Genomic DNA, 21,647 nt, shown 5'->3' on the forward strand with positions numbered 1-21,647 from the left:
TTCCTTACACACAGTTTTTAATGGATTTTCTGTTTTTAGGTTTTCTGCCTATCTATGTCACACCACAGTTTTGTATCCTATTTTTGCATTATACTTTTCATATATTACTGTAAACTTTTTAACAATAACCATTAAAATTTACTGAATGTCATTTACCAGGCACTGTTCTAGACAGTATTAACTAGTTAATACTCTGAATAACCTAAGAGATTATTCCCATTTACCAATGAAAAATCTGAGGTACTAAAAGGTTACATAACAGGTCCAAGGTCATACAGGTAGTAAATGGTAGAGCAATATACATAACCAATCACATAATATTCTAATATTATGAACCACAAATTACTCAACCATTTTTCTATTGTGAGACATTTAAGCTATTTCTAATGCTTTACTTTTATAAATAAAATTATATAAATCTCTTTTGAATCAACTTTCTCTTTTCTTCGTATTTTATCCTTAGAATAAATTTCCAAGAATCAAAATCACTGTCAAGGGACGTAAGATTTTTTAATGCTCCTGATACATACAGTAGAAATGCTTTCCCCAAGGATTAAACCAATTTTCACAGCCATTAGTAAAAAGAGTGCCTTTTTTTTTTTTTTTTTTTTTTTTTACAATAGCCTCACAACTACTGGGTTTTATTTTTTAAATCTTTGGTAATGTTGCTTTAACTTTACATTTCTCTTATTACCAGCAACGTTGAACATTTCTTTTAAATTAAAATTTTTTTTTTACAGTTTATTTATTTTTGAGAGAGAAAGAGAGAGTACATGAATGGGGTAGGAACAGAAAGAGAGGGGAGAGAGAATCCCAAGCAGGCTCTGCAGGCTCTGCGCTGTTGGCACAGAGACCTATGTGGGGCTTGAACTCACGAACCGTGAGATCATGACCTGAGCCGAAACCAAGAGTCAGATGCTTAACCAACTGAGCCACCCAGGTGCCCCGAACATTTCTTTATATCTGTGCATCAGTTTCGTTTCTTCTTCTGGGAATAGTCTGACGTCATCTTGAAAGTCAAGTTAAGAACTGTTCTAAACCTCAACTGATGACTTAAATGTAAATGAATTTAAAACATGAAGGTTTCCTTAATAGCAAACATTTGACTTAATAATATTAAAATCCAGCATAAGTTTTATAAGAAAAAAGTACAATTTATCTTCATTACACAGTGGAAGCACAATCCTTAACATTGGTTGTTTAAAGACATGAAATAATTTTTCACTTCTTTTCATTCTTGCTTCTTAAATATTTTCTGAACTGACACTAAATTTAACTGGTTTAGAAAAGCTGGTTACTATCTATCATTCTTTTTGAAGACTAAATCTATAAATAAGAGAAAAGATTTCTAGGTATCACAAAAGGATATAATAAGGGTTTTCTAGCAACAAAGAAGCCATTCGGGCTTCTTTAATCATAGGACGAGCCATTAGTGTTCGTCGTCTCCAGTAATGCTAAGGAAAGAAAAGATGACATACTTAAAGAATGTAATAACCACATCTGTGTTACAAAGAGTATGTTAACAAATTAGGGATTAAGGCGTCATAAGAAAGTCTTACATGATCTCCTGTTCCAGCAAGATGAATGCATACAGGTTTATATTTGCTGTTCCACTCCTTAGGAACAATAAGTTGGAACCTATTTAAAATAAAACACGTAAGTAGAATTCTCTTTAGAAGGTTTTCAATACAAACTTTCAATTTGTAAATAATTAAATTATTTGGGAGAAGAGATCATTCAGAATTTTGACATTCAAATTATGATGAATAATTCATGTTTGCATAAAGGTAAATAAGATATTATAAATTTGTTATATTAGGATATTATATTAGGATATTAAAATATGCGGTACAATATAAATGCAGAATTCATTGTAATCATTTTTACCTTATTCAGTATCACTTTATAAATGCATAATGAAATTTTCTTATTTTGTTGAGACATCAATATATATGAGTAAGTCTTAGAAACAACAACTCTCTATATAGCTCTACTTTTTCTCCTTGCAGGAATAATGCTTGGTTGTACAAGCTGTTGATGTATCAGTAAAATACTTTATGTTATCTCTTTTGCTTTCCAACTTGGAGAAAAAGCAATCCATGCCAGATGACAAAAAACAAAAAACAAAAAAGTTTTCCCTATGTGTCATCTTCTTTTTGTAGTAATTTGCTTTTCATTTAATGTTTTTTCCCTATAGGACTTTTACTTTAATTGTGGTAAAATACATGTAACATAAAATTTACCATTTTAACTATATTTAAGTTGTACAGTTCAGCAGCATTAAGTACATTTACATTGCTGGGGTGACACCTGGGTGGCTCAGTTAAGCTTCCGACTCCTGGTTTTGGCTGAAGTCATGATCTCATGGTTCGTGGGCTTGAGTCCCGCATCAGGCTCTGCACTACCAGCATAAAGCCTGCTTGGGATTCTCTCTCTCATCCTCTTTCTCTTCCCCTCTCCCACTCACTCTCTCAAAATTAATAAACTCAAAAAATTTTTTTAAAAAGCATATTTACAGTGTCATGCAACAATCACCACCATTCATCTTCAGAACTTTATCTTCCTAAACTGGTTTACTTGCCTTTTTAATTTCCTTAGCAATTGATATTTTAGAATTATTATCTAGTATAATACTGCATTCTGTCAACTCAAGGTTTGACCTTAGGTAGCTGCATTCTCAGGCAACATAAACCTCAATTTTGAGCTTATTTTGCTTGTGCAGGGGACAATATCACTAGTTATCTATTATCAATAAATTGTTGAATAGAGAATACACACAAGTACATTTAGGAGGGTTCAGTGGTTCTTTCTGTTTTGTGCTCATGGGAACTAACTCTTAATTTTTAATCTCTTCATCAAAACTGCCAATGTTAACAACTCTACTTCATTTTGCATTCTCAGAACTGTCCTGCTTCTTGATATTTTGATGATTTGGGGTAAATAAAAACATTTAAAAATGCTTTCTGTGAAATGCTGGATATCTCTGCTATTATTTTTTTCCTTCTGTTTCATAGCATTCCATGTAGAGACTTCATTATTGGAGAATAGCTTTAAATTAATAAGAATATTTTATTACAGTAATAACTGACCACTCATCTAATAGAGGCTCATTAATTAGTCTGTCTGCTCATATTATAGTACCTTCTCACAAGAGTATTTTCCAATGCCCTGTGATGAATAGGTAGAGTTCATGTGAGCTCCTCAGCTACAGTTGAATGGGCCTGGGGTAGTACAAATTAGGGCAGTAAAGATTTGTTCTTTTGGTAGTCTGTAATTAGAACAGACTCTAGATTCTGTTGAGCTTTCAACATGAAGGCTCTGTGGAGCTGTGGTAGCTATTTTTTGTCACTGCATGAGAAGCAGAGAAAGATAAACTACCCACAGAGAAATGGCATGGGTCATAAAGCAGGGATAAGAGACCAGGAAGCATACAGGAAAGGGAGGTAGGGAAAGTATCTATATAGATCTTAATGGCTTCCCATTTTCAGCTTCCAAAATCTCTTTTTAAATACTGAGATAATTGACATATATTATTAGTTTCAGGTATATAATTCAATGATTTGATATATGTATGTATTGTGAAATGATCATCACAATAGTCAGCATCCATTACCACACATAGCTACAAAAATCCTTTTTCTTGTGATAAGAACTTTTAAGATCTACTGTCTTAGCAATTTTCAAATATACAATACAGTATTAACTACAGTCACCATGCTGTACATTATATCCTCAAGACTTATTTTATAACAATGTTTGTACCTTTTGACCGCTTTCACCCAATTCACCCAGCCCCCACTCCCAACTCTGGCAACTACCAGTCTGTTCTTTGTATCTCTGAGTTCCAAGTTGTTGTCATCGTTGTTTTAGATTCCACATATAAGTGAGAACATATGGTATCTGTCCTTGTCTGACTTATTTCACTTAGCATAATGTTCTCAAGGTCCATGTAGTTGCAAATGGGAGAATTTCCTTTTTTGTTGCTGTTGTTATTTAATTTACTTTGAAAAGAGAGGATGGAGGGGTAGAGAGAGGGAGAGGGAGAGAGAGAATCCCAAGAAGGCTCTGCTGTCAGTGCAGAGCCCAACATGGGGCTCAATCCCACCAACCACGAGATCATGACCTGAGCCAAAATCAAGAGTCAGACACTTAACCGTTCAACCAACTGAGCCATGCACATGCCCCTGGAGAATTTCCTTCTTTCTTATGTCTGAATAACACTGCACTCCTTTTATATACCACTTCCTTATCCTTTCATCCACTGATGGACATTTAGGTTGGATCCATGTCTTGGCTATTGTAAATAATGCTGCAATGAACACGGGGGTGCAGATATTTTCTCAAATCAATGTTCTTGTTTCCCTCAAATATATACCCAGAAGTGGAGTTGCTGGATCATACATGGTAGTTCTATTTTTAATTTTTAAAAAAAAATTTTAATGTTTATTTTCTTGAGAGAGTACAAGCGGGGGAGAAGCAGAGAGAGAGGGAGCCGAAGTAGGCTCCAGGCTCTGAACTGTTAGCATAGAGCCCGATGTGGGCCTCAAACTCATGAACTGTGAGATCACAACCTGAGGCAAAGTAGGATGCTTAACTGACTGAGCCACCCAGGTGCCCCGCCCTGTGTATTTTAAAAGAATGTGTATTCAGATGCTGCTGGATATAATATTTTGTGAATATCTAGGTTAAGTCCACTTGATCTAATGGGTAGTTTGAGTCCAATGTTTTCTTACTGATTTTCTGTCTGGATCATCTATCCATTGCTGCAAGTCAGGTATTAAAGCTCCCGACTATTATTCTATTGCTGCCTTCAAGTTTGTTAATTTTTTTAAAAGGTTTTTTTTAATTTTTTTTTATTTTTTATGTTTATTTATTTTTGAGAGAGAGAGAGAGAGACAGGGCATGAGCAGGGGAGGGGCACAGTGTGAGGGAGACGCAGAATCCGAAACAGGCTCCAGGCTCTGAGCCATCAGCACAGAGCCCGATGCGGGGCTCGAACCCACGAACCGCGAGATCGTGACCTGAGCCGAAGTCGGACGCTCAACCGACTGAGCCACCCAGGCGCCCCGTTAATTTTTTTAAATATATATTTAGCTCCTATATTGGGTACATAAATATTTACAAATGTTATATCCTCTTGTTAGACTGATCCCTTTATCATTATATAATGACCTTCTTTAACCCTTATCCAATATTTGTTTTTAATGTTTATTTTTGAGAAAGAGGGAGGGAGGGGCAGAGAGAGGGGGGGACAGAGAATCTGAAGCAGGCTCTGTGCTGACAGCAGACAGCTCGATTCAGGGCTCAAACTCATGAACCATTAGATCATGACCTGAACCCAAGTCAGATGCTTAACTGACTGAGCCACCCAGGTGCCCCTCCAATCTTCGTCTTTTTTGTATGATATAATATAGCTACCTTTATTTTCTTTTGACTTTCATTTGCATGGAGTATCTTTTTCCATCCCTTTACTTTTAGTCTATGTATCTCCTTCATCTGAAGTGAATCTTTTTTTCTTAAACAGTTTTCTTTTAAAGCTGATTTATTTATTTAAGTAATCTTTACACTCAAACCCCGAGATCAAGAGTTGAATGATCTTCCAACTGAGCCAGCCAGGTGCCCTGGAAGTGAGTCTTTTATAGGCAGCACATACTTGAGTCCTGTTTTTTCTTTTTTTTCAATCCATTCAGCCAGTCTAAGTCTTTTGATTAAAGAATTCAGTTGGTTTACATTTAAAGCGATATTGACAGTTATAAATTTATTATTGCCATTTTGTTTATTGTTTTCTGGCTGTTGTGTTATTCTTTTTATTATTTTATTATTCTTTTGTTCCTTTCTTCTTTTTGTCTCTTTGTGATTTGATGATTTTCTGTAGTGGAATGCTTAGATTTCTTTCTCTTTGTCTTTTGTTTATTTAATAGGTTTTATCTTTGTGGTTCCATTAGGCTTATATAAATTATTTATAACAGTCTCTTTTCTATAGTTTTATTCTGCTTCACCCCACATTTACTGGGAGCAATGCTAAATAATTATTGCAATTAATGCTAGCCAATTGAAAATAGTATGCCATTGATATTATAATTGTAAGTAAAAAATAACTTACTACTTTAAACTTTCTGAATAAAAATTCTTACCTTGCAATAACAGATTCAATTGGCATTATATCAGGCACATAGTGGGCCATGGGGGAAACAAAGTGTCCATCTAGGATCTTACAGTCTGACTGCTCTTCAATCTAAAAGAAAAGCAAGACCAAAATGTATACATACATATAGACTAAGGTCTATCATGCATGTTTTAATATAAAAACGTTCCATTCAATTAAAAATTTTTTCACTGACTACCATGTATTCTTTTGCCCCAGTCAGTTTTCTGAAGCATGGCTCCTCACACACATTTCTTTTCCTTTTACATCCTTTACTACAGGCTAGTTGGAAAAGTAAACTATAAATAAATTGCATTTGTACAAAAGCATGAAATAAGTCAATAAAATACTAGTTGGAAGAATTCAGAAATATCAAAATAAACATAAGAACAATTTACAAAGAAACTGTAAAAATAATTTACCGCAATCAAATAAGGGTTGACTTGATGTTTAAGCAATCCATTGAGACAATGAGTCATGTAAACATTAAATAAGGAGAAATGTATATTTATATTTATAGCAAAGGCGGGGCGCCTGGGTGGCGCAGTCGGTTAAGCGTCCGACTTCAGCCAGGTCACGATCTCGCGGTCCGTGAGTTCGAGCCCCGCGTCAGGCTCTGGGCTGATGGCTCGGAGCCTGGAGCCTGTTTCCGATTCTGTGTCTCCCTCTCTCTCTGCCCCTCCCCCGTTCATGCTCTGTCTCTCTCTGTCCCAAAAATAAATTAAAAAAAAAAAAAAAACGTTGAAAAAAAAAAAAAATTTATAGCAAAGGCATTTGCTAATGTCTGACACCTAAACTTTCCCTTCATCAGTTATTTTTTATAAATAAAAAATCTTTATCAGGTCAGTAATCAAAATTAAATTAGCAGTAAAGCACCACATATTTTCATTAAAATTGTAAACAAAAAATTTTATCTGTGGATACCATATATAACCATCTTATTTTAAAACAAAATTTCTAGCCAGTAATGTCTTATTAAATAATCCACATTTTGTTTTGCATGTGACTTAAAATGCTACTTTATCATGAAGTAAGTTTTAATAAGTTATAACATTATTTTCAATCCTTTATTGGGTCTTGTAAGTCTATCTTTTTCCCCCCCACTCGTTTAAAAGGTTTTTTCTGGTTTTTGGCTTCCAAGTTTTTATTTAAATTCTAGCTAGTTAACATACAGTGCAATATTAGTTTCAGATGTAGAATTCAGTGGTTCATCACTTAACATCAAATACCCAGTGCACATCACAGCAAGTGCCCTCCTTAATCCCCATCACCTGTTTAACCCATTCCTCCATCTGCCTCCCCTCTGGTAGCCATCAATTTGTGTTCTATAGTTAAGAATCTGTTTCTTGGTTTGCCTCCCTCTCTCTCTTTTTTCCCCTTTGGTTCATTTGTTTCTTAAATTCCACATATGAGTGAAATCACACAGTATTTTTTTCACTGAGCTTAATACTAACTCCATCCACATCATTGCAAATGGCAAGATTTCATTCTTTTTTATGGTTGAGTAATATTCCAGTGTGTGTGTGTGTGTGTGTGTGTGTGTGTGTGTGTGTGTTGTGTGTGTGTGTGTGTGTTGTGTGTGTGTGTGTGTTGTGTGTGTGTGTGTGTGTGTGTGTGTGTGTGTGTGTGTGTATACCACATCTTCTTCATCCATTCATCAGGTGATGGCCACTTGGGCTGTCTCCATAATCTGGCTATTGTAGATAATGCTTATTAGCCTACCTTTCATTTATACCAATATCATGCTGTTTGATCATGCTGCAGCTTTATAATATCTATTGACAAATGACTGAAGTAGGTTTTCCTTATCACTCTTCTTTTTTAGGTGTTCCTGATCTGATTGTACTTTCATGATTCTTCCCAAAATAATTTTAAGATCATTTTACAGACTTTAGTTCTAAATTGAGTATTTTAATTAGGATTGCACTGCATTTTTTCAAAATGGTAAGGAGACCTGATGTGTACAATATGAATTTATATGATTTAGAATAATAAACTATTTGATAAAGGAGGCAGCACAGATTAATGTGAAAGGGAGTAATAATCCCACAAATAGTGTTGGGACAAATGGCAACTTGGTAAGAAAAAAAAGCAATTTAGAACCATAAGTAATATAGACTTAAAAATTAAACCAGCTATAACTCAACAATAAAAAGATGAGTAACCTGGTTAAAAATAGGCAATGATTTCATAGATGTCTCCAAAGAAGATATACAAATGGCCACTAAGCACATGAAAAGATGCTCAACATCACAGTTATAAGGGAAAGGCATATTGAAAACCACAATAAAATACTTCACACCCATTAGGATGGCTATTTAATACAAATTTTAGTGTGAATGTGGACAAATTGGAACTACTATACACTACTGGTGGGAAAAGTAAAATGGTGCACTTTTGGAAAACAGTTCTTAGTTTGTCAAAAAGTTAAGTACAGAATTACCATACGACCCAGAAATTCCACTACTAGATTAATATCAAAAAAATTCAAAACATATATACACAAAAACAATTGAACATGAATGTTCACAGCCATATTGATAATAGTCAAAGAACAGAAACAATCCATATGGTCATTAGCTGATAAATGGATAAACAAAATGTCACATATCTATACAATGGAATATTATTTAGCAATAAAAAAGAAGGTAATGTTACATAACATGGATGAACCAAGAAAATTTGCTAAGTGAAATAAGCCAGACACAAAGACCTCATATTATATGATTCCATTTATATGAAAAGTCTAGAATAGGTCCATTGAGATAGCAGATTAGTGGCTGCTAACAGGTGGGAGGCTGGGGAAGTAGGAAGTAACAGCTAATGGGTACACAGTTTCTTTTTGAGGAGATAAAAATGTTCTGGAATTGGCTAATGATAGTGGTGATGTTTGCACATCTTAGGAAGAATAATAAAAAAACAACAACACTTAACTGCACACCTTAAAAAAGGTGAATTTCATGGCAGGTGAATTTTACCTCAATTTTTAAAAACCAAAAGAGACAGTAATGGGAACAATAGGGGAAGAGGAATGGATGCATCCCCAAATCTTAACAGTAATTTTTCCTTGGGATACAAATAGAATTAAGCAGTGGAAAGTGACAGAAAGTTAGCTTTTTGATTTTTTACTTGGTATGCTTTTAATTTATTTTAAGCCTGTGATTTATAATAGAATAAAAAAAACCAGGTAAATAGTAACATTTAGCAAAATTTGAGGGAGAAATGTTCTAAATCCAGAAGCTATAGAGAGAAGAGCTATATGGTATGGATGAGGGATTTCCAATTTATAAAATTTTGTTTTTAGCAGTGGAACTGTTTTGAAAAATGAAATCCTCTAAGGATATCCAATACATATAAGAGATGAAAATAGAGTTACTTTGGTTGAAGGGCAATGAGAGATATGAAGGCTATGCATTTGTACCCCTTCCCCAACAATACTTCAATTATCCAATTATATAATCCTAGAACTGTTTTACAGAAAAACATGGTTGCTAAAAAGCAACACTATTTCAAATATATTCTCTAATTTTCTCTAATATTACTGCGTTTTCTTTCTACCATTCTTTCACCAATTAGTTCTCATAACATTTCCCTGATGTTATTTAATAGGCGTTTTGGTTAACAACTTCTCATGTGCTGATTCTCCAAGTAGAATACTTCCCTGTATTACTCATAATTCTTCTTAAATATTTTAATCCTTCTGATCCTAAAGATACAAAATGAGGCTCAAAAAGATGAAGCCTTAAATATTTTCTTCTGTTCAAGCAAGTACTAAATATATGCTCTCATATACATGATTACAATTATCATAAGCATCCTATTAGGATACATATGGTATTTATTTTAATCATATTAAATGAAAAGTCTATACTGTACTCATGTTTTAGTGTTTGTTATTATACTCCAATATTCAACTTATTCTTTTTTTAAGCTTTATTTTATTATTATTATTTAAGATTTTATTTTCAAGAATGTCTACACCCAACATGGGCTTGAACTCACTCCACTGACTGAGCCAGCCAGACATCTCTCAACCTATTCTTGACACATATTTATGTTAAACCAGAATTTCTGTAATTGCATTTCTTTCATTTAAATACCTTATCAATGTGTACTGGGTAATCACTTGAAACCAGATTCTGACATCTTTCTCGATTTCCAATCATCTTTCTGAATTCGAAGAGTCTATTAGGATAAGGGGGGAAAAAGGGAAAATTCAATATGCCCATTATACAGGGAGTGATGTATAATGCTGAAAAATTTGCAAGTCCAGTTCATAAGCTATGTTAAAATTTAATTCAAATCATTAGAGAAAAAGATGAGGCTACTGGTTTTTATTCAAGCTGGACATCTTATCCATAAAACATTTAAGAAATATGGTTCAGAAAGCAATTAACATATGCAATACTCAAAATTAAAGGCATAAATCCTGAAAATTCATTTTCTTAAGTCCAGATACTTCTATGACCTATAGTATATCCCAGCTTTATAGTCATTACAAATTCAATATACATGAGGAAGCTCTATCCCTGGAAACTATAAGCAACTTAAAAATAATTAAAGTTCAAAATCTACTTTGTATTTGAGAGCTCTTTATTTTTAATTTTAAAATTACTTTTAAAATAATTTATGATTATATAAGATAAAACAGAAATAATTAAAAAGACAGAAGAGAAAAAGAAGCAATTTAATATTTTATATACTTTAATGCTTAATTTGTCAATCACTTCATATTTATAACAAAGGATTGTATCACTGAAAAAAATTTTTTAATTTTTTTTACTAAAACAAATTTAGAATAAACATTAAGAAAAAAATGGTTACCTTTTGAGATCCTCTGGCCTCCCCCATCCTCTGATAAAAAGTTTTGTGAGGAGAAGTCTCCGGTATAGAATATCTAACTTGCTGACACCCATTAGTAACAAACAAACATCTATGAAACAAAATTTAAAATAACTTTAAAATATTTTATTTTAGGCACTAGGTCAATTTCCTAGCCATCTCTTTAAATATCAGGTAAAAATTACAGATTGATCTACTCTCCTTGGAACTTTGCAACTTTCAAACATACTATCCATCTATCTGTGTATATTTATTTTATTTTAGGAAGAGTGTGCATGTGCGAGTGGGGGAGGGGCATAGGGGGGAGGGGTAAAGGGAGGGAGAGGGAGAGAGAGAGAGAGGCAGGGGGAGGGAGAGAGACAGACAGACAGACAGACAAAGAATCTTAATCTCTGTTCAGCATGGAGCCTGATGCTGGGCTCCACCCCACGACCCTGGGATCATAACCTCAGCCAAAATAAAGAGTCCAACGCTCAAGCAACTAAGCCACCCAGGTGCCACATATATATGCGTGTGTGCGTGCGTGCGTGTGTGTGTGTGTGTGTGTGTGTGTTTAATGTATTTATTTTGAGAGAGAGCAAGTGAGCAAGTGAGCATGAGCAGGGCCGGGGCAGAGGGAGGGAGACAGAGAATCCCAAGCAGGCTCTCTGCTGTTAGTTCAGAGGCCGACGTGGGGCTCACATTCGTAAACCAAACAGTGAGATCATGACCTTAGCCCAAACCAAGAGTTAGATGCCTAACCAACTGAGCCAGCAGGTGCCAATATACTGTATATTTTTAACTATAGTTACCATAATGTACATTACACCCCCAGAACTATTTATCTTACAGATCTTAAAAATATTCATTGCAAGAAAAAAATGTGTAACTATATTTGGTGATGGATGTTAAACTTATTGTGATAATCATTTCACAATATATACGTAAGTCAAATCATTATGCTGTAAGTTTTAAATTAATACAATGTTACATATTAATTATATGTCAATAAAACTGGAGAAAAAATTTAAGATTGAGATTAAACTATGTACCTTAAATTTATTCTCTCAGATATAAGATGTGAAATATAGACAAAAGGAACTGGGATGAAAGTAGAGAAGATAAACTGTGTATTCTTTTAGGGTAAGGTCTTCCCACCTTCAGCACAGCAACTAACACTCAATATTTATTGGATAACACTAGCTGTAGCTATTACTTATGTAGTACTGTACAATCTGCCACACATCATTTTGTAAAAATACAAACACATACACATACACATTCTTGTTTAAACCTCCCAACAACTTTATGAAGAAGGATCTACTATCCCAACTGAAGCACAGAGAAAATAGGTGATTTATTTAAGATCACAGAGCTAGTGGTAGGTAGAGCTAAAACCGAATCCCAGGCACACAGCAAGATCTAACTACTATTCTACATTGCCTGTCTACTAAACTATGACTCGTGAAAACTTTGTACCACTTATTTAACTTTCCCAAATATTTCTAAAGTGTTTTTTTTATTTTATTTTATTTTTAAATACCTGCCTGTCTTTTCAAATGGAATGGTGTAGTTTTGATTTGTAGGCAAAATGTGATTCATTTTCAGGGTTTATTCTACCTAGAAAAATGGAAAATAGAAATGTGCATTTCTATCAGTGAGCTTTAGTAAGTACTTACCTATTATTTTGAATGTTTTAATGGAACCACCACTTATGTTTTATACTTTTGCTCTTTGATTTGTAACAAAATACAAGTTTAACTTAATGTTCCTCTTTGTTTACATAGGTATACAACCCAAACTACCATTAACTGGGCTGGTACTTTATTGTTTTTACAACTGGACCAGCAAAACCAAATCATTCATAATGCCTTTCACAATTCTTAGGACCAAGAACAAACAATTACTAGATAATGTACTTGTTAAGCAATACAGTATAAAGACAGAGAGTACAGTATTTAGTACTTCTTAATACCACTCTCTTTTTGCTGATTTTCATGTGTTAATCAATTTTTATTCCTTTTTTAAATTTTTTTTAAAAAATTTTATCCACCTTTGAGAGAGAGACACACACACACAGAGTGCAAGTGGGGGAGGAGCAGAGAGAGAGAGGGAGACACAGAATCCAAAGCAGGCTCCAGGCTCTGAGGTGTCAGTGCAGAGCCTGACATGGGGCTTGAACTCGCGAGCTGAGAGATCATAACCGAGCTGAAGTCTGATGATTAGCCGACTGAGACACCCAGGTGCCCCAATTAATTTTTAACCTTGATTAAAATTTGGTTTTGGCATAATAATGTTATGGAAAAGAAACCATAATGCATATCCAGCTTTGTTTATTATACTACTTGTATCTACCACTATAAATAAATAAACGCATTCTGGTTACCAGAGTCCAGTAAATTATCATCATTTAGTTTCCCAAAAATGCAAGTTTCTGAACTTTTAAGAATATTACTTTTTTCATTTAAGCAACAAATATTAAGTGCTTACTATATGTAAGCATTATTTTAGGTCCTGTGCTATAAGATGATCAAGGCACATTCTTCCTTTCACAGATCTTGTATTTTCATGTAGGAAAAATATTTTTTTTAAAAAGCAAAGAATAGATGATGACAACACTATAAAGATAATATAACAAGAGAGTGTGATAAAGAAGACTCCTTTGATTGTCAAAAAAAAAGCCCCACTTAACCAAAGAGGTAACATTTAAGCCAAGACCTACATAAGAAGAAGCAGCAGCCAAAACTTTAAACTGCAAATCTCATTAAAATTATATACTTCCTGAAGTCTACTCATGGACAATGTTCCAATAAAATTTGTAAAAACTATCTAGTCGGTTGGTAAAGCACAGGGATAGATAATTTATGTAAGAGGAAAGGCAAAAGAAAATGATCACATGCTCTCTTCTTTGCTATTTCACAGATTCTCACTGCAACTTTTTTAAGTAGGCTTCATGCCCATCACTGAGCCCAATGTGGAGCTTGAACTCATGACCCTGAGATCAAGACCTGAGATGAGTCAGATGCTTAACTGACTGAGCCTCCCAGGCACTCACTCATTTAACATTTTTAAATTCAAACAATAGAGAAGGAGATACAGTAAAAAGAGGAAGAATAGTCTTGTTCCCATTACTTCCTTCTACTTTTCAGAGATACTTAGTGCTAACAGTCTGGAATTTGTTTTCCTTGATATTATTTACTTACCTACACAAACTCAAAACTTAGGAGGGGCACCTGGATGGCTGAGTCAGTTAAGTGTCCGACTTCAGCTCAGGTCATTATCTCCCAGTTCGTGAGTTTGAGCCATGGAAAGGGCTCTGTGCTGACAGCTTATAGCCTGGAGTCTGTTTCAGATTCCTTGTCTCCCTCTTTCTCTGCCCCTCCCCCACTTGTACTCTGTCTCTGAGTCTCTCAAAAATAAACGTTAAAAAAATTTTTTTTAATTAAAAAACTTAGTTTTGGCAGGATTCAAACAACATAAAAATATATAGAGCAAAGCTGAGAAGTCTCTCTACTCTGTGAAGCTTCCTCTCTTCCCAAATGGTGACCATTGTTTTTAATGTTATATACCTGTGAGCCCTATCCATTTATACATGTACACATATTTTAGGAGTTTTTGGTGTTTGTTTTTTTTTTTTTTAAGACAGAAGGGACCAACTTCATATTTGTCTTTTTCCAATGTTCTTCCTCACCATGCTGATTTATAGGACCGCCTCATTTTTTTCTAATAATAGGTGAGTTCAGCCCATTTATATTTATTATGATACCTTTTGGGTTTAGTTTTTGTTCCATTTTTGGTTTTATTGATTTTTTTGGTTTTTAAAAATTATTCACATTTAATTGTTTTACATTTGAGTATATATAAATTTGAAAGAGAGATATTTAAGGTTCAGTACGTCAAAATGGCTAAGAGCATACACTTTTCCCTTGGTTGAATCCTCTACCATGTGACTGCGCAAGTTGCTTATCCTTTCTGTCATATATCTGTGAGTCATCTGTAAAATGGGGACAATGACAGTACTTACCTGTAAGGATTGGTATGAGAAGTAAGTGAGTTACTTGGGCTCCTGGGTGGCTCAGTTGGTTAAGCATCCCACTTCCGCCCAGGTCATGATCTCATGGTTTATGAGTTTGAGCCCCCCCTCAGGCTCTCTGCTGTCAGCACAGAGCCCGCTCCAAATCCTCTGATCCCCTCTCTCTGCCTCTCCTCTGCTTATATGTTCATGCATCCTTTCTCTCTCTCAAAAATAAACATTTAAGGAATAGAAATAAAAATAAATAAAATGAGTTACTATTTATGAAGCACTTAAACAGTACTTTGAAATTTAAGTGCTATACCTGCCAATACCAACAATATTAATGATTATCACCTATTGCTAATAGCAACAATATTACTGATTATCCTTATTGTGGGGTCTCCCAAATGGATGGTGGGGGGCACCAATATGGGGCAACCCGACTGGGTGGAAGCCAGCAGTGCAAAAGGTGAAAGAATTCATCCAAGGCAGAACAATGGAGACAGACATTTATGAATACACTCACTGCAAGGAAGCTGCAGGCAGGATAGCAAAACAGAGACTGTCTGCCATGAGGCTGTGGTGGGGAGCCATAGTTTTAGGGCAGAGTGAGGGAGCCTGGGAACATATGTAATTTTCCCATTTTTGGTAATCTTAGGAACTGTGCCTGGTTGTAATTGGTCAGTTAGAGTCTAAGGCTATTACAAGGTGGTCTAATGGGCCTATGTGTTCAGCCAGGGGTCACTGTGGGCCCTTCTACCTTACTCAGGTTTCCATTATTTAAGTTGGTTGCCCAAAAGTGGTCTCTACCCTTATAACTTTATTTAATACTTAAACCTATACTTCCATGTTCTACACAGTATTTGTTAATTCCAGATATAAATAATGGTGGATATATTTACTCCCTTCTCTCCACCACTCAATTTTTGTTGATATTTTTTCATATGCTTATCTAAGAACCTTTAGGTATATTAGTATCTCTAGCCTGATATATTTGCTTTAAAAGATATCTCTGACACTAACTGTGAAACTTGATTCACAGCAAAAAAGCTTTTACCATTCTATTAATTTTAAAAATTAGCTTTACATGCATTCTACAAATTTTCTAAAATGTTTATATAATCAAACCAATCCATCTCACCACATCCTTAACACACTGGAAGAAGGGTATGATTCAATTTTTTTAATGTTACATCCCCCCCCCCTTTTTTGGTAGTTTTAAGTTTATATTTAAATTCCAGTTAGTTAACATACAGTGTAATATTAATTTCAGGTGTAGAATTTAGTGATTCATTACTTACATACAGCACTCACTACTCATCACAAGTGCCCTCCTCACTACCTATCACTCATTTTCCTGTCATTGGAGAACACTATAAAATATTTTTTTATTAACCAGATTTCTAGAAACATTATTTTTTTCTCTACTGCTAATTGCTATTTTTTAAACCTAGAATTCTTTTTTTTTTTTTTTTTTTAAATTTTTTTTTTTTTTAACGTTTTTATTTTTGAGACAGAGAGAGACAAAGCATGAACGGGGGAGGGTCAGAGAGAGGGAGACACAGAATCCGAAACAGGCTCCAGGCTCCGAGCTGTCAGCACAGAGCCCGACGCGGGGCTCGAACTCACGGACCGCGAGATCATGACCTGAGCCGAAGTCGGCCGCTTAACCGACTGAGCCACCCAGGCACCCCTAGAATTCTTTTATAAACATAGATCTAGTTCTAAAACCTACATTCCATTTTTACTTTTTTTATTAAAAAATTTTTTTTAATGTTTACTTATTTTTGAGAGCGAGTGAGTGGGGGAGGGACAGAGAGAGAGGGAGACACAGAAACTGAAGCAGGCTCCAGGCTCTGAGCTGCCAGCACAGAGCCCAAAGTAGGGCTTGAACCCATGAACCGTGAGATCATGACCTGAACCGAAGTCTGGCACTTAACCAACCGAGCCACCCAGTTGCCCTACATTCCATTTTTAAAACCCCTTTTAAGTAGCTTTTACAAACTGTTGTTTTACTGTTTATACGTCTACAATGAACTTTTCATTTACATTCCAATTATGTTTGTCATAACTTATACGATACCCTATTTGTAATGTAACCAATAGTGTGTTTAATTCACATATTAACTTAGTAACACTGTTATTATTTTTTTAGCCTTTTCATCCAGTTTTCTTTATTTCCTCCATTAATATTTTATTCTGTCCTTTAAGTATTTTTATTAAACATGTTACATGACTAATAAATTATTTAGTATTTGTGATAACTACTATGAATATGATTCCTTTTTCTTTTTTCTTAAACAGGATTTTTTGTAGATTTTTTTAAAATTAGAATTTATTTATTTAATTCAATTTAGTTAACATACTGTGCAGTATTGGTTTCAGGAGTAGAACCCAGTGATTCATCACTTATATACAACACCCAGCGCTCATCCCACAAGTGCCCTCCTTAATGCCCATCATCCACTTAGCCCAATCCCCCAACTACCTCTCCTTCAGCAACCCTGTTTATTCTCTGTATTTAAGAGTCTCTTGGGGAGTCTGGGTGGCTCAGTCAGTTGGGCATCCAGCTCCGGCATAGGTCATGATCTTATGGTTTGTGAGTTCAAGCCCCGCGTTGGGCTGACTGCTGAGCCTGGGGCCTGCTTCGGATTCTGTGTCGCATTCTCTCTCTGCCCCTCCCCAACTTGTGTGCACGCGCGTGCGCGCGTGCGCTCTCTCTCTCTCTCTCTCTCTCTCTCAAAAATAAATAAATGTAAAAAAAAAAAAAAGTCTCTTATGGTTTGTCTCCCTGTTTCTAATCTTATTTTTCCTTCTCTTCCCTATGTTCATCTGCTGTATTTCTTAAATTCCACATGAGTGAAATTGTATGATATTTGTCTTTCTCTGACTTATTTCACTTATCATAATACACTTAGGTCCCATCCATGATGTTGCCAAGGGCAAGATTTCATCCTTTCTGATTGCCAAGTAGTATTCCATTCTATATATACATTTACACCTCTTCTTTGTTTTTTAGTATTTATTTTTGAGAGAGACAGAGCGTGAGCAGGGGAGGGACAGAGAGAAAGGGAGACACAGAATCCAAAGAAGGTTCCAGCCTCTGAGCTGTCAGCACAGAGCCTGAGCGGGGCTCGAACCCATGAACCATGAGATCATGACCTGAGCTGAAGTTGGATGCTTAACTAACTGAGCCACCCAGGTGCCCTTACTACCTCTTCTTTATCCATTCATCAGTCAATGGACATTTAGGCTCTTTCCATAATTTGGCTATTGCTGATAGTGCTGCTATAAACATGGGGATGCATGTACCCCTTCAAATCAGCATTTGTGTATCCTTTGGATAAATACCCAGTAGTGCAATTGCTGGGTCATAAGGTAGTTCTGTTTTTAATTTCTTGAGGAACCTCCATACTGTTTTCCAGAATGGCTGCACCAGTTTGCATTCCCACCAACAGTGCAAAAGGGTTCCCCCTTCTCCGTATCCTTGCCAACATCTGTTGTTTCCTCAACTGTTAATTTTAGCCATTCGGACAGGTGTGAGGACGTATTTCATTGTGCTATTGATTTGTATTTCTCTGATGATGAGTGATGTTGAGTATCTTTTCGTGTATCTGTTAGCCATATGGATTTCTTTAGAAAAATATCTATTCATGTCTTTTGTCCATCTTCACTGGATTATTTGTTTTTTGGGTGTTGAATTTGGTAAGTTCTTTTTTTCTTAATTTTTTAAAATTTACTTATTTTGAGAGAGACAGAGATAGCACAAGTGGTGGAGGGGCAGAGAGAGGGAAACAAAGAATCCCAAGCAGGCTCTGCACTGCTGCCTGGAGCCTGATGTGGTGCTCGAACTCACGAAACTGTGAGATCATGACCTGAGCCGAAACCAAGAATCGCATGCTTACCGGACTGAGCCACCCAGGCACCCTGAATTTGGCAAGTTCTTTATAGATTTTGGATACTAACACTTTATCCCATATGTCATTTGCAAATACCTTCTCCCATTCCATCAGTTGCTTTTTAGTTTTGTTGATTGTTTCCTTTGCTGTGCAGAAGCTTTTTATCTAGCTGAGGCCCCAATAGTTCATTTTTGCTTTTGTTTCCCTTGCCTCCGGAGATGTGTTTAGTAAAAAGTTGCTAAGGCCAATGTCAAAGAGATTGCTGCCCTCTAGGATTTTGGTGGTTTCCTGTCTCAAATTTAGGTCTTTCATCCATTTTGAGTTTGTGTATGGTGTAAGAAAGTGCTCCGGTTTCATTCTTCTGCATGTTGGTGTCCAGTTTTCCCAGAACCATTTACTGAAGAGACTTTCTTTTATCCACTGCATACTCTTTCCTCTATTGTGTTCAATTGATCTATGTGTCTTTTTTTGTGCTAGAACCAGTCTGGATGATTACAACTCTGTAATACAGTTTAAGTCCAGAGTTGTGATGACTCCAATTTTGGTTTTCTTTTTCAACATTACTTTGGCTATTCAGGGTCTTTTCTGGTTCCATACAAATTTTAGGATTGTTTGTTCTAGTTTTGTGACCAATGCTGGTGTTATTTTAATAGGCACTGAACTGAATGTGTAGACTGCTTTGGATAGTACAGACATTTTAACAATATTTGCTCTTCCAATCCATGAGCATGGAACGTTTTCCCATTTCTTTGTGTCTTCTTCAATTTCTTTCCTAAGCTTTTTTCCAGCAAACAGATCTTTTACCTCTTTGGTTAGTTTTATTCCTAGGTTATCTTCTGGGTTTTGTTGCAATTGTAAATGGGATTGATTCCTTGATTTCTCTTTCTGTTGCCTCATTATTTGTGTATAGAAATGCAACAGATTTCTGTATGTTGATTTTATATCCTGTGACTTTGCTGAATTCACGTATCAGTTCTAGCAGTTTTTTGGTGGAGTCTTTCAGGTTTTTCCACAAAGAGTTGTCTGTGAAGAGTGAGAGTTTGACTTCTTTCCTGATTTCTTTTTGTTATCTGACTGCTGAGGTGAGGACTTCCAGTACTATGTTGAACAACAGTGGTGAGTGTGGACATCCCTGTCATGTTCCTGACCTTAGGGGGAAAGCTCTAGGTTTTTCCCCATTGAGGATGATATTAGTTGTGGGCTTTTCATTTATGGCTTTTATGATGTTGAGGTATGTTCCTTCGATCCCTACTTTCTTGATATTTTTTATCAAGAAAGGATGCTGCATTTTATCCAATGCTTTTTCTTTTCCTATTGAAAGGATCATATGGTTCTTATCTTTTCTTTTATTAATTTGGTGTATCACATAGATTTTTTGCAAATATTGAACCACCCCTGCAACCCAGGAATAAATCCCACTTGATCATGGTATATATAATTCTTTTAATATGCGGTTGGATTTGATTTGCTAGTATCTAGTTGAGAATTTTTGCATCCAGTTTCATCAGAGATATTGGCCTGTAATTCTCCTTTTAAGTGGGGTCTTTGGTTTCAGAATCAAGGCTATGCTGGCTTTATAGAATGGGTTTAGAAGCTTCCCTTCTATTTCTATTCTATTTTTAAAACCCCTTTCAAGCAGCTCTTAGAAAGTGTTGTTTTAGTGTTTAAATGTCTACAATGAGTTTTTCATTTACATCCTACTTATGTTTGCCATAACTTATAAAATCTCCTATTTGTAATGTAACTGATACTGTGTTCAATCCACATATTAACTTACTAACACTGGGTGCACCTGGATGGTTCAGTCAGTTAAGTGTCCAGCTTCAGCTCAAGTCGTGATCTTGCCATTCCCAAGTTCAAGCCCTATGTCGGGCTCTGTGCTGACAGTTTGGAGCCTAGAGCCTGTTTCAGATTGTGTGTCTCCCTCTCTCTTTCTGCCCCTCCTCCACTCACGTTTTCTGTGTCTCTCTTTCAAAAATAAAAATAAAAATTTTTTTTAACTTAGTAGCAGTGTTATTATTTTTTTAGCCTTTCCATCCAGTTTTATTTTCTCTAATATTTTATTCTATTCTTTAAATATTTTTATTAACCATGTTACATGATTACTATATTTAGTATTTGTGATAACTACTATGAATATGATTCCTTTTTCTTTAAAAAACATTTTTTTTATTTTTTTGAGAGACAGAGACAGAGCATGAACAGGGGAGGGGAAAAGAGAGAGAGAGGGAGACAAAGAATCCAAAGCAGGCTCTAGGCTCTGAGCTGTCAGCACAGAGCCCGACATGGGGCTCAAAATCACAAACTGTGAGATCATGACCTGAGCCGAAATCAAGAGTCAGATGTTTAACCGACTGAACCACCTAGGCACCCAAGGATTCCTTTTTCTTTATTTTTTTAAAATTCTTTTTTAATGTTTATTTATGAGAGAGACAGAGACAGAATGCGAGTGGGTTAGGGGCAGAGAGAGAGGGAGACACAGAATCCAAAGCAGGCTCCAGGTTCCGAGCTGTCAGCATAGAGCCCGATCTGGGGCTCAAACTCACAAGCTGTGAGTTTGAGATCATGAGATCATGAGATCATGACCTGGGTCGAAGTCGGATGCTCAACGGACCGAGCCACCCAGGTGCCCCAGGATTCCTTTTTCTTTAGATGAATATTACTATATCATAAGAAAGCGTTTTATTCTAGATTTTTTCCATCAATACCATGACTTTTGTATTAGAACTGCTTTCCATGAATGAGCATATCAAATAGTTAGGGGAGA

At 35.6% G+C, this 21,647-nt stretch overlaps 1 protein-coding gene across 1 annotated transcript in view; it reads right to left on the minus strand.

Annotated features, from left to right (window-relative positions):
- Positions 1-21,647, minus strand: part of ABHD18 (abhydrolase domain containing 18) — a 45,173-nt gene that overhangs the window by 15,993 nt on the left and 7,533 nt on the right. Inside the window, exons 2-6 of the mRNA XM_058721425.1 lie at positions 10,970-11,078; positions 10,246-10,330; positions 6,135-6,235; positions 1,560-1,638; positions 1,368-1,454 (exon numbers count right to left, since the gene is read on the minus strand). Of these exons, the coding sequence (XP_058577408.1) occupies positions 1,368-1,454; positions 1,560-1,638; positions 6,135-6,235; positions 10,246-10,330; positions 10,970-11,061 (444 nt within the window). The 5' untranslated portion in view covers positions 11,062-11,078. The remainder of the gene's footprint in view (positions 1-1,367; positions 1,455-1,559; positions 1,639-6,134; positions 6,236-10,245; positions 10,331-10,969; positions 11,079-21,647) is intronic.

The sequence above is a fragment of the Neofelis nebulosa genome, chromosome 3, assembly GCF_028018385.1.
Source record: "Neofelis nebulosa isolate mNeoNeb1 chromosome 3, mNeoNeb1.pri, whole genome shotgun sequence".
Classification (NCBI taxonomy): domain Eukaryota; kingdom Metazoa; phylum Chordata; class Mammalia; order Carnivora; family Felidae; genus Neofelis; species Neofelis nebulosa.